Source organism: Vanellus vanellus (genome assembly GCF_965231255.1).
Source record: "Vanellus vanellus genome assembly, chromosome: 19".
Classification (NCBI taxonomy): domain Eukaryota; kingdom Metazoa; phylum Chordata; class Aves; order Charadriiformes; family Charadriidae; genus Vanellus; species Vanellus vanellus.
In genome coordinates, this window is record NC_138924.1 from 6,319,517 (window position 1) to 6,335,761 (window position 16,245).

Consider the following 16,245-nt stretch of genomic DNA (forward strand, 5'->3'; position numbering starts at 1 on the left):
GATCATGTTTAATACCCCCAAAAGAGTTCTGGTGAGCAGCCTGCCAGCTATTGTCTGCCTTGGCTTTTGTGAAGGTTTTTAAACTCTGTACACAGATATTCAGTATAGCTGTTTATATGTCTGCCTTTCTCTAAAAAGCCACCAGAGGTTTGTTTCTGGATTTGTTTTCTTTTAACCATTCTACTTCACTAGTATTTAAATGCTGCTGTAACTTCAAGCAATTACTGCCTCAATTTTTTCGCCAAATGTTAGATGGCATCACTGGGAGCTGTCATTCATCACTCTGGGGCTTTGCTAACATCTCTTGCCCCTATACCCTCGCTGATGATGTCGCAAGATGGAGAGAACCTGTATTTGGTTTAATTGGTGGTGACGCTTAAACAATTGGACAGGAGCTCTCTTACTGCACCTTGATTTAATTATTAAATTAAAGAAATCTAGTGCAAGCTGTGAAGACTTGTGAATATCTTGTGGAGAGAGTATAAGGTTTTGGAAGACAGGCACATCATTTGTTTCTCTTCCTATCTATGAAATATGTGGTGGGATGAAAGAGAATTAGCACACTCGGCCTAATCTTCAGTTCCAGAAAAATACTGGCACTATTTGTAAGCACCCAGAAGATAAGAGCCTGAATAGCTTTTTTTACCAGGACAAATCATGTCATATCAACCCATCTTTCTCCTGTGGATTACATGGATGGGAGGAAGCAGAAGATGTGACATATATTTTGACATTAGTAAAGCTTTTCACGTTATCAGAGATGAGATTCTTTTTTAAGTCAGGGAAATAAAAGTACCATGATGTGTTGGCAAAGCTGGTTAAAAAGACAGAAGCGTTGTCAGGAGCTTGCTGACAAAAAGGCAGCAGTTATCAAGTGTGTTCTGTGTAAGGACCCTCTTGGATGAGACACTGCAGCCACAAAAGACAAATCCTTAAGAAACTAGAATTCGTTAGCTGGAGCTCAGGAAAGTACTTACTTAGAACAGGTTAGACTTATTTCTAGCACAGAGTTTAAGGGTGATTGATCCACACTTGAGGCAGAGGAAGAGACTAGGTAAGTTTCACAGTATTTTCTTCATCAGTAGACCCTTTTTTTAAAGGTTGGTGGATTAGTTTCCGTCCAGTTACATGTTGATGGGGGTGGCTTGTTAAATAAATAAACCAGTTAAGTTTATAAATAAATAATAATAAATACTGTTAATAAATAAAACAGTGTGACCATTTCACAAACCACCGTTTTGGAGTTTAGTTTGAAGTATTTTAATGAAGTGTGGGAACCACTATGTCACTCACCTTAAAATATGCTTCTTGGACACTGATGAATATTGCATATATCTCAGCTTTGCACGCATCTCACGACTTTCAGACTACAGGTTGAGTAACAGTGATTTTGAGTAACAGATGACATCTCAGGTTCTCCTGTAGCCATATTTTAATGAAATCAGAGATACTTAGTAATGTTTCCTACACATCTGTTCACTGTTTAACCTAGTTCTGGGATTCTTTGGAAAGGAAAGTACTTACCATACTGTTTACCTTTTAGACTATATTATTGTTATTTATCACTATTATTATTGACTAGGCAAACTTCTTGTTTGTGGCCCTCTTCTTCTATTGCCACCCAAAATAAGTAGAGATACTAGCTTTGATGATTCTGAAACAATAGATATGCAATATTGACCAGGGGCAAACGCATTAAGGTATTTTAACTTACTGATAATTTCCTATCTTTGGTCTTCAATTGTGAGTGAATAATCAACTGACTTCTTCCCCCTTGGAAAAGATGTTTAAAAAATCTTATCATTTTAATTACAAAATATTTGAGTAGAATGGTGCCATGTGCAAGTTTCAGGCCAGAGATGAAGGTACCCAACGCTCAGAATCATTACAAAATCCAGAACACAACTTTTGCAAACAAATATATGTTTAATTGCATTGTATAATGGATTTATAGTTGTTAAATATATTATTTTACTGTATAATTTATCGTTCTTCCAGTTCCTTTAGCAGTTCATCAAAGTGAGTGATGTACCATTTAGCTTTCTCCTTTACTTGCTTTCTGATGACATTCCCTCCAAATCCAATGAAGCAGTCCTGGCAAAACAGAAAGAATGGGCACATATATTATTGCGGTCCAATGTCAGGAATGTAACTTCTCAGCAATTAAGTTTGGTTTTAAGCTTGGATTTTAAAATTATGATATTCCTCCATGCCTCTTGCTCTATTTTACTTTGCATGTTCATTTTTCAAATCTATTAACAAGAACTTCAGTAACATTTAATTTTGCACCACTTTGGTTATTAGAGTCTTTTTCCAATAGGAAAGTTGTGTCTTGGTGTCTCGTAACTTCAAGATTGTTCAGATCTGAGATTTTACTGAAAATCCGATGTGTGATGCAACATAAAGCCTTCATATGCAAGAATGAGTTAACATTCAAACATGCATGCAGCATCTCACAATTATTCCTATACTGTTTATCTTCACTCTGTTTACCTCATTTGATAGATACCAAAAGTAAACATTAACCATGTCTTCAATCATTAACTAGGAACAGTAATCATTTCTACATCTCGGAAAACCATCTGCAGTGAAAGTGCAGTGTTTAAAATTTCCACTGCTGCTTTTTTGCCTTTATGTAGAAAGCATTAAGCAAGTACTAAGCTGCTTTGGTCGTGCGCATTTTTAACAGTAAGGGACCAGCTGTCCTAACGCCCATCAGCAGTAGCTCAGAGGTTGTTCTGTGCATTTCCATGCACTGGGATATCTGTCTCTCAGCGTTGGCAAAGAAGGGGTATTGTGGTGCCTTTTATGTGGAGAAAGGCACTAAAGGGGACACGGTATTAAGATCTCTCCTCTGTTAAATGACCATTATAAAAGTTGTCTTTATATTCAATTTTTTATTATTTCACCCTGTCAGGGCTGCTATCTTGAAAGGTAACGTCACCGTACAGTGAGATGAACCCTCTGAGTAGGCCAGTATCGGGTAAATGTGCGTCAGATCTGTGCCAGACGTTCATGGTAAGCACCACTAATCAGCATTCAGAACCAGGATCTTGATAGAGTAAGACCTCTGCACAGAAGCAAGCACTTACCGTGGGGACACAAGAGGGGAAAGGCAGACGTGAGATCAGCTTGATTTGAGACAGGTCACTAGACTGTTACACAGCCCTGCTGGACCCAGCCAGCACCCTGGCGTAGAGGGTGACACCTTTACTGAGATTGAACTGAGAGAAATCAACCATTGCATGATGCAGCCTTTCTAGAGGAAAACTATCTACACAGATCTCTCTCAGGCTGTGGGAAGTGCTAAAGATCTTCCCTGAAGTCATATAAAGAACTCAAACCACACTTCTCCCCCCCCCCCCCCCAAAGGATTTGCTCAAAAGGAATTTAGAATTCCAGTTCTTTAATACTTACAGCAGGGGGACAGGCTTCCATGTCTGTAGCTCCATCACCAATCATAACTACTTTCTTGAAGTGGAACTGTTCCTTCAGATGAGTAATAACCTTTCCTTTCCCCCCTGATTCAGCTGTTGGTTGTGTTTCATCAAATCCTGCATATTCTCCTAGAACACAGTGGAAGGACAAGTTAGACACACAGCATATTTTCTTGTAAATGAAGAAAAATATATGCCTATGGTCTTTCCTTCAGAAAACACATGATTATGTGCAGTCCTGTAAGCCTCACAATATCGGCATCCCCAAAAAGTAATTAAAAGCTAAGTGTGAAAACTAGGATTTTACCCAAGTTTCAGTGGGGATATTTTCAAAGAGCTGAAGTGCTATCACTCTGTAGTGTTACAAATCCATTCCCAGTCACTCTGGTCCAGTCATTCTGGTGTAAACATTTCAAAAGCAGCATCCAGTATGATGTATAGACAGTGTATGAAACACCGAGTAAAAACCAACCTCACTAACTACAGTTCTGCTTGGTTACACTAGCTTAAAGTCCAGAGCAGCTCTGCCAAAGCACATGGGTCTCCATACATGCCTCAAAGTCCCTGAAAGTGAAGTTTGCCTCTGAAAGCAGGTAAGTGTAATAACCTCTTTTAACTTGAAAGAGCAAGAGAAAATGAAATTGTGCTGTCAGCAACTGTAACGTTTTACCTTTGGCACGGCTTGCAATTAAAAAGTAACTACAGCTCTATTTCATATATCTGGAAAATTACCTGAACTCATGTTTTTGGTAAGGTCTTGCAATTTTCCTACTTGGAGCTAGCTGGATTGGTAATGAGGTCATGTAGGCTGGACAGTATCTGTAGCCCAATATCTGACAGTTGGAACCAAAAAAGTGGCATTAATTAGCAGATAAAAGAGGTTTTAAGGGAATCTCACCATTAAAGTAAAACTTCAGCCTGTTGGCAAAGACGTTTGTTGTTGGAATGTTCAGCTGCAAGGCCACGTGCTCCACAATGCTCTGAAACCCCCCAGAGACCAAGAAGACCTGGACCCCTCGTTGATGAAGCCTGCTCACCAGCTCCCTGAGAAGAAAAAGCAGTGACCAAGCGTGAGTGCCTGGCAGCATTTAGGGGTAACAAGAAAGTTAAAATATATACTTCCTAAACAAGCCTGCCCATACTTTGTGTTATTCCAGTTTAGTTAGGATGTGTGCTGCTTTCCAGCTCCATCCGCTGCTGCTCAAAGCTTTTCCTTCTTTCTCTTGCAAGTTTGTGCAAACACCTTGCTTGAAAAGTGCTGAACAAAACTGTCACATCTAGAGATAAACACGTATGTAGTTGCTCAAAAAGAAGCATTCCCTAGAAATGTTTTCTTTCCACTTTCATACGATTCATATTAGTTCCCTTGAACAAATGCAAGCAGATCCAGTTCAGATTTTACTCTGAATTAAAAAACAGCAAGAAAATGAATCTATAATGCAGAAAAAAGTAGGGAATGTGGGGGAAAGTCACTGCACCAAAATGCAAAAGTGGGCTGAAAAGTGTGCAAAGTGCAAACATTTTCTAAGTTGGAGATGGTTCCCCAGATGCTGGACATTGATGCCATCTTTAGAAGAGAGTACCAGCTACAGAAAAGGAATCAAAAAAATGAGTTGTTTTTGGACGCAGTTAATGTCAGCGGGGCTTGAAGGCAGTTAAAAGTTTTACAGGATTTGGCTCTGGAAGCAGGAAGATCAGCATGCAGTGATGCTGAGCATTAGAAGTGGTAGCAGTAACAGCAGAAATGCTAAATACTAAAAGGCAAAGTGTAGGCTTAAAGCAGGCTACACAGAAAAGGAGGAATAAAGGGAAGGAATGAAAAGGAAAATCATGTGATTCTAAACAAGGAAACAATGTTTTCTTTGTAGTTACATTGAGCTATGCCTTCCACAGAAAAAGCCGAGCATGCACTTCATTTCAAGGAGAAAATACAAGCACAGTATCATCTAAAGCTCCTGTATGTGCTAAAAATATATTAGTCTTGGAGCTATGGCCAGATTTTGTAGTAAAGAAATTATTTTCAATTGTTTGAAACAATTTGAATAGGGAAAAAAGACCCTAAAACTTGTCAGTTTAAATAGTTAATGTTTATTCTAAAGTCAAAGATGAATGAATACAGATATGTATGTCTTTCCCCTTAATGATTTTTTAATACTTTTTTAGGGACTTCAGTACAAAATGGGTAGCTCCAAGCTGAGTCCAGGGGTGTGACTGCACGCAGAAGTGTAAGAGAGAGGTAATATAATTGCAGAACAGACCAAGCCAGTAGTTCATACTGGGTATTGAATTTCCTCCCAGTTCTATCACCCATCAAAAACCAGATGTGATTGAACAGATTATTTTCCATGCCTGTTTAATCCTCGAGCCAGAATTTGAGCTCACCAGCCAAAACACCAGTTAATACCTGAAACTGTTTTCTTTTTACATGGATGGTTAGCCACTTGACATGGATTAAGGCTATTGTAAGCTCCTGATACAAGCTTTGTACACAAACAACATGGAAATGGAGTAGGAAGGCAATCTAAACCAGCTCTGTGGTCTTGCAGCCTCACTAATGTCACAGAATTTTGTTGATTTACGCCATGTGCTTTTGGAAGACTTTTTTGTTAGATCATTTGAAATTCTTCTTACCTTATTCCTGGTGTTAGCTGAGGTGGGTTGTCAGATATTAATTTCTGCACTTGCTCATAGGAGGGACGTATTAGACCTAGTCGTGCCGTTAAAGCTGCTTTGAATGTCACAGTGCCACCCATGGCTCTGCGGGTCCTAAATTGTGATACAAAGAAAGCAAATCAGTGACACTTAACAAGTTGAGGCTTCTCCTGAGAACAGTTAGTTAAAGAATAATAACAAGGAACAAGGTAATAGACCATAGGTTCTAGGTTATACCATATATCTGTGTGGTAACGGAGAAGATTGGTAGACTGAAAAGATTGGTAGCAACCACTGATAGATCTCCACTGATCAGAGCTCTTGTGAGAACCAGTGAGGCAAAGGAAAACTGCTTCATTCCCTCTGTGAGTGCATCTGAGCCACGGGCACCAATATTCCTAAACTACAGCCCAGGTGCCGTTCTCTGAAAGTAACGGAACTTCTGCTATGAGCTTCAGTGGAAACATCAGCCTCAGAGCAGTGTTAAGAGAGTTGTCCCCTTTCCTCCATCTCATAATAAGGTTTGCTAGTGCTTAGCCAAGTTTAATGATGAGGGCTGATCTTGGGTCTTGCAGAAAGATTTACATTAGAGAATTTATGTCGGTATAGTTTTGTTGAGTGGCTTTACAATTCCAAAAGAAGTTACTGCATTATGCATTAATTCAACTTATTATTCTCCAAATCCTTTTTAAACTGTAATCATCTCCTATGACAGAGTTGGTTGTAAATTCATTGTCACAGATTAACCTTATCCATGCTTATTTTTTACTACTATTCCTATGAAGTAAACAGCAAATATACATACATCTCTGCGACAGCATCTCCGACTCCACAGAATTTTGCAAGCTCATCAATGCCTTCTTCCCTGATGACTGTACTGTCCACATCAAAGCATACTGCGTCAGCATTGCGGAAGATTTCTTTCATCTCCAAGAGGGACGCCATCCTTTTAGGAACCTTCTTACTGTGAGGGGATAAGATAAAGTCTTTCTCTGAGTGACAGTACTGCACTCCGTCTTGAGCCATTGGTGCAAGTGATCTGGTTATTGCGAGAAGGGACGAGCACAGCCTGGTAGCCAGCTTTTATCAAAGAGTGTGAGTGGTGGTGGAGGTCTGGCTCAGTTGCTGATTTGCTCTCTGCTGTTGCTGCCTATGATGTTCAATTTACGTTACAGGTGGGCCGTGGAGCTTCGGTCAGTTGCTGATTTGCTCTCTGCAGGCTCGGCCCATTGATGTTCACATGGGGTTCAAGGTTGTGATACTTGGCATTTGCTGAACCATCAGACTGCCAAATGCTTTGTGGCACTTGCAGTTCTCTGTCTCATCTTGCCCTCACTGCTCAAATAGATCTCGATTTCTCATCAGACCCAGTCTAGTGTGTCAAATTAGTTGCTCCGGGCGATAGTAGAAGACACCTAACCCTTAAGGATTTGCTTGATTGCAGTAGACATAACTATCTTAAACCTATCAGTGAGTGGTTGTCTCTAAATCATGAAGGTTTAGATCCTTTTCTATGTCCCAATTAATATAAACTAAATATTCTCATCATCTATGAATGCATAGAAAATTTGGCCGTTAGCATTGAGATTCAGTCTGTTACAAAATCCATTAAAACCTTGAGCTTTGAGAACTTCACTCAACCCGTTAAGTTACCACATCACGACACAACTTTTTCCATAACAATGCCTGACAAAAGTTTATTTTCTTCCATTTTATATCTGCCTGCTTAAATATGTTGAGCACTTCTGCAGATCAGAAGCACAGGGTGTTAATCAAGTATTTTCTTACTCTACCCTACTCATCTTGTGCTTCACCCTTTCATAAGGGAATTCAGTGTGGACTTTACCAATCTGTACATTTAGACAGAAATAACAGCTTTCTATCTATCTCGCTTCCCAGATGTTTGTAAAAGTTTTTGTTTGGTTGTCTCTTCTAATCTCTTAGATGTCTCCCAGGACACACCTTGGGTAATTGATCTGGATAGCAGGTTCTTTTTTTTTCTGGGGTAGGGGAAAAAATACCATCAAACAGCATGTTATATACCTTCATTGCGTTATATACCTTCATCTTTTGTTTTCATCTCACTAAGCTAATTTATTTTCCTCCTATATATCATGTGAATTTGGATGGTGAGAGGTCCTACACACACAAGTTCCCACAAAACATTTATTTTTTGCCCTTTTTGGACAAACTTTACACCTCCCAATACAAAAGACATCCAGGGATGATGGAGGAGATGATCACTATGTACCTTGCTGTGGAAAAGTACAGGAGCTGATCAGTACCGATGTAGCTCACTGCCAGACAGGAGTCATCCAAGGATCACACATGGTAAACACTAGTCCTATTTCCTGAGGTGACTTCTGTGTGCTCATTTAGAGATCACAGCTAAATAGTTAGCGGTCAAAGCAGGAATGGGAACCTTTGGTTTTATTCCCACGACTAGTAACCGTATGATGAATATTGGGATACAAAAGGCTTTATGAAAAATTACAATAATCACTGAAAAAAAAGTATAGAATACACACTCATCTGTTCATGTGTATAGAAGAGAATAGTTCTGTCCTTCATTGAAAGGTAAAGCCACCAAAGCTAAGCGGTGAAACCTGTTGTGAACAGCTAAGAGCCACATTTGTTTGTTAACAAACAGGTAGATATGAAATAGCAAGAAACAGACAGAGTAAGTCACGTTAAAGGCAAAGCTATCCAAAGGCAGCCACGAAACAGTGCTGTTTGGGAGGGTCGTTTGAGCTATTCTTGACTTTTTTGGTGTGAGTACACTACTATAGTAACCAAAGTGGGTTCGTGGCTTTGGCACACGGCCGAGAAAGTGACACAGTAGCTTCCTCGGTGCTCATCTGTGTGGCAGGTGTGAGTGAGAACAGGAGAGCAGGTATCACTCAGCCCATACTTCTCTCCTGTGCATTCAGTTTAGGTGTGGGAAGGCAGGACAGAGCCTGGGCTCAGCCTCCCCGGTGTGCCAGAAGGCAAAGGTGAGTGGGCATGCAGTAAAGTGGAGATATTCCAGAAAAGGGCTTTTACAAACTTTGTCTCTGGGAAGGGCGGAAACAAGGACTGAACCATAGTTTGACAGGTCTCTGCTCTTGGTGCATGAGAGCTGTTCCATGCATGGACATACTGTAAAACACTGGTCTAACCTTAGAAGCGTCACTGAAGAATTATTTGCTGCAAACAGCACATGTTTTTTTTATATTTTTCCATAAAGCCAGCACTGAACATATAAGAAATAGTCATAAGCCATCAGCACGGCACATAAGAGAAACCAGTCTCTCTTAAGCAGCCACGGACATAAAAACTTCCCTCTGACATAGACAGGTTCTGAGCTAAGACTTGGCAGTGGGTGGATGGGTGACACGTGAATTCCAAGTTTACTCTGCGTTAGCCTTGACTTGACATTGGCTCCAAAGCACTGTGTTTGGATTTTCAGTGGAAGATTTTGATTTTTTGAGCAGGAGGGCTTTGACTTTAGGGCAGGCCTTGACAGCCATGTGCCAGATATATTTGTACTGTGGAATTAAAGAAAAAAAAGAAATCTGCTAACATTTTTTAAATGGCAGGATGTTAATTTTTTCCAGCCTACTGGAAATTATAAAGTCCACCAAAAATTCAGCCATGGGTTTGGTGCCAATTTTAAAGATTTGCTCTACTGGACAAACTTGTTGCATCACCGTGGCATGACATTTGCGTCACGGTGTTTCAACGCCGATTCCTTATTATGCAAAGCCATCACATTGCCTCATGCTAACCTGAGGCTGCACTGCAACATTACCACATTATGATGCAATGGCACTGTGTGGGGACACCATGGTGGGATGTGATTTCTTGGCAAGAACCTGAAATGTGTTTCTGCATACATGTCTTCAAAATTTTAATCTCTCCGAGTAAAATGTTATCGCTAGAAACACACATTGGGAGCAGGAAGAAAGAGACATTAACTATTGCTTCTCTCTGGTATCCGCATTTCCCATATTCCTTCCCTTCTGGATGCTCCTTACAACGACAAGACCACCGCTGTGGTGGACTTTGCACTTTAATGGACAGATAGCAAGTTAGACGAAGAATTACCAGTTGCAGAGTCATGGTTGGAATTAACCCTGTCCTGTCTTTGTTCCATACAATAACTCTTTAAAAAAAGTTTCAAAAACTGTGGTTTATAGTGCCTAAAAACGACAAGTTGGAGGGGAAGAATTGTGTTTTAAAATGCAGAAATCATCAGTAGTTCCTGATCTCCCTCGGCCTGTGACCTGTTAAAATCTTTCCACCTGCTATAGCTGGGCACTGAGTCCTGGAAAACACAGATCTGGTTTTGGCTAATGTGTCCTCACACACATTGGAGAACTTGAGAGGAACTATAAAGTAGGGAAGCTCATACAGGAACAAAGAAGAGAGCCTACGAAGGAAGCTTCAGCTATTGCAGGGGCAGAAAAATACATTTTAGGAGTTAAAGGTGGTTCACTTGGAGTGAAATAAGGTTCTTCTGCCCTTGTTGGCAGAGCTGCAGGGGTCACCATCAGCTCCAGAGGCTGGCAAATGCCATTTCAAATGGTAACATGCCAGTTTCAGTAACTGGTGAAACTTTTTTCCCAGCCCTAAGGGTAGATGAAAGCATAAGGCAAAGTTGTTGGAGATTGAGTAATGGGCAACAGGAGTGGGGGAAAATACAAGCAGGAGAGGTTCTGCTCCTTCCCTTGTTTTTAACATTTTCACTGGGCCATCCTGGCGTGTTGTCCACCAGGAAGCTGCCTAGAATTCACGTCCAAGTAAGTACGCATAGGAAATAAGGACAGACACAGTAGGTGTCGCTTGGAAACATAAGCAAAAAGAATTGAAGCCATGTAAAACCTTTCTATGGACAAATCTCTAACAGCTGTAGTAAGAGAACAGCATTTTTTTATTCCAGAGTGGTATGCCTCTACATTTGGCACATATTAATTACTCTGAAATACAGGGCATCTGATTGCTGAAATGCATCAATGTTTTAATGATATAGTAAGAAAAAAGAAATTCCTGTAAATAATCAGTTCCGTCTCTATGTGAAAAACATGGGTAGAAAATCTCTGATATTTCTGCCATTACATTTCACATAGGTAATCTATTCCTATCCTATTATTCGCATATTGGAAAAGCATCCAAGCAGCAAACATTAAAAAGGTCTGACAGTAAAAGCTGAAAAGAAGAAAATGGGGAAGAGAAGAAACAATGGGCAAAAAAGTGACTAGAGTAGACATAAGAATAAAGTGACAGAGGGAGAGAGGTAGAGTGAAACTTGAGATAAAGATGAAGAAAAAAGAAATCAAAGGAAAAGTGGAATTCCCATGAGATCTCCTTGTCTCCAGACTATGAAGTATTTCATTAGCCTGTTTGGAAAAAAAAATGGCATTTCCACAAGAAATAGTTCTGTTTCATAACAGAGAGGGTGGAGTCAGAGAAGCAAACACAGGAATTCTGTAAAACCACGTGTCAGAAGAAAACAACTGAAATCTTTTCTGTTTGCTGACCCTTCAAAGAAGGGCACTTGCCACACTGTGAAAAACTGAAACATCCACAGTATCTGCTACATATAATGCAAAAGGAACAAGTAAATGGGATTCAGAACTCCAGGTGTTCTGGGGCTGGTATATTTTGATGAGATCTTGATGAGATCTCAAAATCCTCACTGTGACTAGACTTCACTTGTTATCATATTCCAGCTTACAGGAGTGCTGCCACGCTGCTACTTTGCATTATGTTCACAATTATTGCTGTGAAAAAAATGAAGATTAAGTGAATCTTAATGAAATATCACCCAAAATATCTTTTTGAAACAGATGACTCAAGCAGTCTCTGCTGGTTTTGATTCACTTCCCAATTAACAAGGTGAGAGTGAGCACTTCACCAGGGTACTCTGAGATACATTCCCATAGCAGAGTAACACTGCATGTTCAATGCAGTGAGATTAACAGAAATGCAACCACATTAATCTGTTTCCATTTTAGTGGTGGGAAACTGTTGCTTCGAGTAAGGGATTTGGAGAAAATAGTTATCAAAACTTTTCTCAGGACCTGTTCCCACTACAGGGCTGGTCCTGCTTTTGTAAGACTGTTCACGGGAGTGTTTCCATGGTATTAGTTGAAAGAAACCACTTAATCCTCATTGTTCCTAGCCCTCTGTCTGTAAAATGGGAATAATACAGTGATATAGCTTTTCTATGATGAGGTTTAATTCCCAGTATTAGCAGTATGTTTTGAAAGCTTTAGAGGAAAGCGGATACATTTAAACAGATTACTTATATTTAAGCAAATTGTGACTATTGTTTATATCCCTGCAAGTACTACTCTCTAAAAGTTCAACCATCCATAATTGTGAGTTTCTGTGGGTTTCAGCGTGAGAATAGAAAGATCCAGTCCTTAACCTCATTAAGCTTGCTTCGTGCTTCCTGGGTTTCTGTTCAGGTTTTAAAGGTAGTAACACAAACCTGTAGGCAAGTCGAGAGATTAATTGTTTGCAGCTCTACACTAATACCTGAACAGCAATGCCTAACAGTGAAATTATTTAAACACCTTTTAAAAAGTAGTTGCAAAGGGGTTGAAAGAACCTGATGGATGTTGACATACACCTCCCAACTCTCCAATCCCCTCTTGCCTGTCCTGACAAAATGATGGTGCTCCCCCCCTGCATGATTGCATCATTCCTTCATGCTGCTGTTATAAAACAGGCACCACACTGCTGCTGCTGCTGCTGCATCTTGCAGGACAGCACAGTCACAGCCCCAGCAGGAGAGACTCTTCATTTTCTATGCTAGAAAAACATGGTAAGTGTTATGGATTTGATACGCCAAACGCCAACCCCTTCCAAACTGAGAGAAAAAAACGTTCCCAGTGACTTACAGTATTGTACTGGCCGTGGCTGTTGCTGCTGCTGCAAACCTCTTGGCTGCACAAGAAAAGTAGGGATCAGCTGAGACCTTCAGTCACATAAATACAACGGCACGGGCTGATCTGGAAGAAAGCCGCATTTTGTAAATCACTCTTTTATAATCTGCTGAGTAAGCCAGCCTGGATGTTTTTTTTAAATGGTTGCACACATGTAACCAGAGAAGTCCAGCTGTTTGCTGACAGGCGTAGGGGAGAGAGGTGTAACCTTGCCTGCTTGGGGGAGGAGCCGCTCGGGCCCAGTTTGGGGCGCTCCCAGCTTGGGTAGGCACGGCTTGGCAGGAAGCAGACCCACACAAAAGGATGGGGAGCTCGCCCGCCTGACAGCCAGCCTGTGCCACAGGCACGGGGAACAAGACGGGTTTTGGCAAAGTCACCTCGCTCCGTGCAGGGCACCAGCACAGGAGGGCAAGGGACGAGAGCCAAGGAGGGGCTCAGCCAGGCAGGAGTTTCTCTTGGCATGAAATCAGAGGCGAGACAGGGACGCTGTTTTCTTTCACTGTGGATGAGATGAAAGGTTTTGTGAGTTAAGATTGCAATACTGTATTTCAGCTTAAGCTGTTGCTCGGCGCATCGGAGTGTGCAATGTTACACACACAAAAAATCAAATCAAAATTAATCAAAAGCTATAAAGGCAAAATTAAAACTTCTGCTTATGAGAAGGCTCTGTTTTGTTTCCCCAAATGTAATGTTGTCAAATGCAACGGAAAAATTGCAAAACCTGTCTGTGCTTGTGTTTTGGCATCCCATAGAAGAGCTTCCCTCAGACGTGACTGTGGATGTTGGTTAGGAACCAGGAGGCCGCCAACCCGGGACTGTGAAGCTGGTTGTTTGGTTCAAGGTCAAGAAAGCCAGATTTAGCTGATTTAGCTTCTTTCATTCACTTGTGATAGGAGTCTTATGACTACTGCCCGTCTTGAAAGACTGTTCTGCACCACTGGATGCACCAGTCACATTCTATGCATGATCTCTTTTGCAATTCTGGCAGTATTACCCCTCAAAATTACAGGCATTAATTAAAATCAATAGCCTGGCGTGCCTCTCCTCCCATTTCTTCCTTTATGCTTTTTCAGAAGTTCTCAGTACACAACCATTTGTCAACATGAGCATCTATTAGTAACTTCTTGTGTTGGGAAAAGCTGGTACCAGGCCCCTTTGCTGCAAAACTGGTGACGTGGTTCACTGTTCACTCTGGTCCTGTTTGTTAGTTTTATCAAGCCAGGACAGTATGTTTTTAAAACAGATTAAGAAATCATTTCTGTGAATAAGGTTAAATGAAAACAGATCTTGATAAAGATGAAAGAAAGCTGCTTTTACTGAGAATCTCAGAAATTTTTTTTGCCAAGATAAGCAGTGCATGATTTGACTAAGAGAATTGCTGCTGAATATTCCATGAAGGATATTCCCTTTATTTGGCTTCGTTTAACGGACACGTTGGTTGTAATTCAGTTAAATATTTTGATTCTAATCTGGTGTAATTTGTTGTAAATCCATTGATTTCAAAGCACAATTTAGGCCTAGTAAGCATCTGCCCTGTATTTTTACTATGCACTAAAAACAAATATGCAGAACAGTTCAACACCTACAGCTAAGCCTGAAAAATGTAGAAAAGCTTGTCCCGATGTCTGAAAAATGCCGCAAAATGGGGATTTAATGTGAAAATGCTAATGAGAAATGTTACTACACCATAAAATAACTATCTGCAGCCATGTGATCCAGGAAAGAAACAGAGAGAGTACTGCTTGGAAGCTTTAAGAGGATATTGAGCAGTGAAAAGCACAGCTCACGTGGATGTGTGACTATCAATACAAGCACAGCAGCTCGCTCTTGTACGCGACTACGAAACCTCTCCATTTGTACAAAAAGTGGAGATTATCTACATGAAGGACTAGAAGGTCTGTGAAAATGGCTTTCCATTTTTTTGTGTTGGTTTTTGTGTTTGGTTTTGGTTTTGTTTTTGTTTTTTCAAAAAAAGCCATCTAAAATTCAAACTGAAATTGCCAGGGTGATTGCTTTATTTTCTCACAGTAACAATTCCCCTCACAAACCTGAACCTGCTTGGGGAACAGCCATATCGCTGTTAGCAGCCAGCCCCACATGTTGCAGGTGTTTAGGGTGGATAATTCCTCTCGTTCCTCGGGAAATCACCCACGAGGATCACAGAAAAGCAGCAGGGAAAATATAAAATACAATGGGCCTGCTGCTATGCGTATGAGTTTGACAAGGCTGCCCTCTGCTGAGAACAGCCCGAAGAGAGGATCAAGGCAAAAAAAATATAAACTAGAGAAGCAAGAATAGCAAAATATTTGTGTGTGACCCCTTGGCTACAGAATCTAGGGCTGAGCTGGGAATTCAGGTGTTTTAACCAAGTATCACATCTAGGTACCTCAAACATTAGCGCTGCAGCTCTCAGGGCCGGGTTGGCATGTTTTGTTTTGTTATGGTTTTCAGCAGGCCCATAGCATCTCTACAAAAGTGAACACTAAACATTAACAGGAGTGTTCCAGAGCCAATTATGAGATGCCAACCGTAATTTCCTGCATTTTGCAATGTTTGATGTTTATTTCTGATGATTACAGTAACAGAACAGAAAGCCCAGCCACTATACTAAAAAATCAGCACTAAAATATTTCACAAGACACATGCACTGCTCAGCTAAACAAAAAAGCTCCAAACTTGTGGGGCATTATGCTCAAACACTGACTTCGTCTAAAACATTTAAAAATCAGAAACCCAAGCATGTTAGCAGCTATCCCCTCTAGACCTGCCAAGCCAGACCGACAGGCCGTACATGGGAGCCCTCCCGCACAGCATGGCATTTTGCCCAGAAACCTGAGATCCTCACCCAAAGCAGCAGAGCAGATTCCCAGCAGGTGCCATAGCCTACAGCCAAAACCAGCGAAGCTGAGGAGTCTCCCCTGACACTTGACATTTGCTGACTCTTTCAGCCAAGCTCCCCCAAAACGCTTGTGCAAAAATATCATACCCAACAGTGAGCTTAGACTTTACTTCTGGAAGTGGCATGAAAACACGTTCAACTCATTGCATTGCTGCTCAGCAGCAGTTGGGTTGCCAAAGACCAGCATCCAGGGCTGCATCCAGAGCTCCCTGCTGCAAAAAGTGGGATGGAGCCGGGGAGATTTACCCTTCGCCATCCTCATGCCTGGTGGAAGAGGGGTGGGGAAGGCTGTCTGTCTTCTCTGTACCAAATATGGAGGAAATCC

At 41.0% G+C, this 16,245-nt stretch overlaps 1 protein-coding gene across 2 annotated transcripts; it reads right to left on the minus strand.

Annotated features, from left to right (window-relative positions):
- Window positions 1–1,922: 1,922 nt before the first annotated feature.
- Window positions 1,923–13,162, minus strand: PSPH (phosphoserine phosphatase). 2 transcript variants are annotated; one of them, XM_082493237.1, is made up of 6 exons: window positions 12,977–13,162; window positions 6,895–7,053; window positions 6,069–6,203; window positions 4,336–4,481; window positions 3,418–3,566; window positions 1,923–2,094 (listed from the first exon to the last, which is right to left on the minus strand). In XM_082493237.1, exons 2-6 carry the CDS (start codon window positions 7,032–7,034, stop codon window positions 1,984–1,986), a joined length of 681 nt encoding a protein of 226 aa, XP_082349363.1. In that variant the 5' UTR covers window positions 7,035–7,053; window positions 12,977–13,162; the 3' UTR covers window positions 1,923–1,983. The 2 variants fall into 2 exon arrangements, with proteins under 2 accessions (XP_082349363.1, XP_082349362.1); XM_082493236.1 differs by lacking the exon at window positions 12,977–13,162 and having other exon boundaries at window positions 6,895–7,424.
- Between the last annotated feature and the right edge of the window lie 3,083 nt (window positions 13,163–16,245).

Coding starts and splice junctions, on each gene's coding strand:
- PSPH (XM_082493236.1), bottom strand. CDS start 7,115: ATGGCTCAAGACGGAGTGCAGTACTGTCACTCAGAGAAAGACTTTATC. Junction 6,204..6,894: donor GGAGATGCTGTCGCAGAGAT/GTATGTATATTT, acceptor ATCACAATTTAG/GACCCGCAGAGCCATGGGTG. Junction 2,095..3,417: donor TGGAAGCCTGTCCCCCTGCT/GTAAGTATTAAA, acceptor CTGTTTTGCCAG/GACTGCTTCATTGGATTTGG.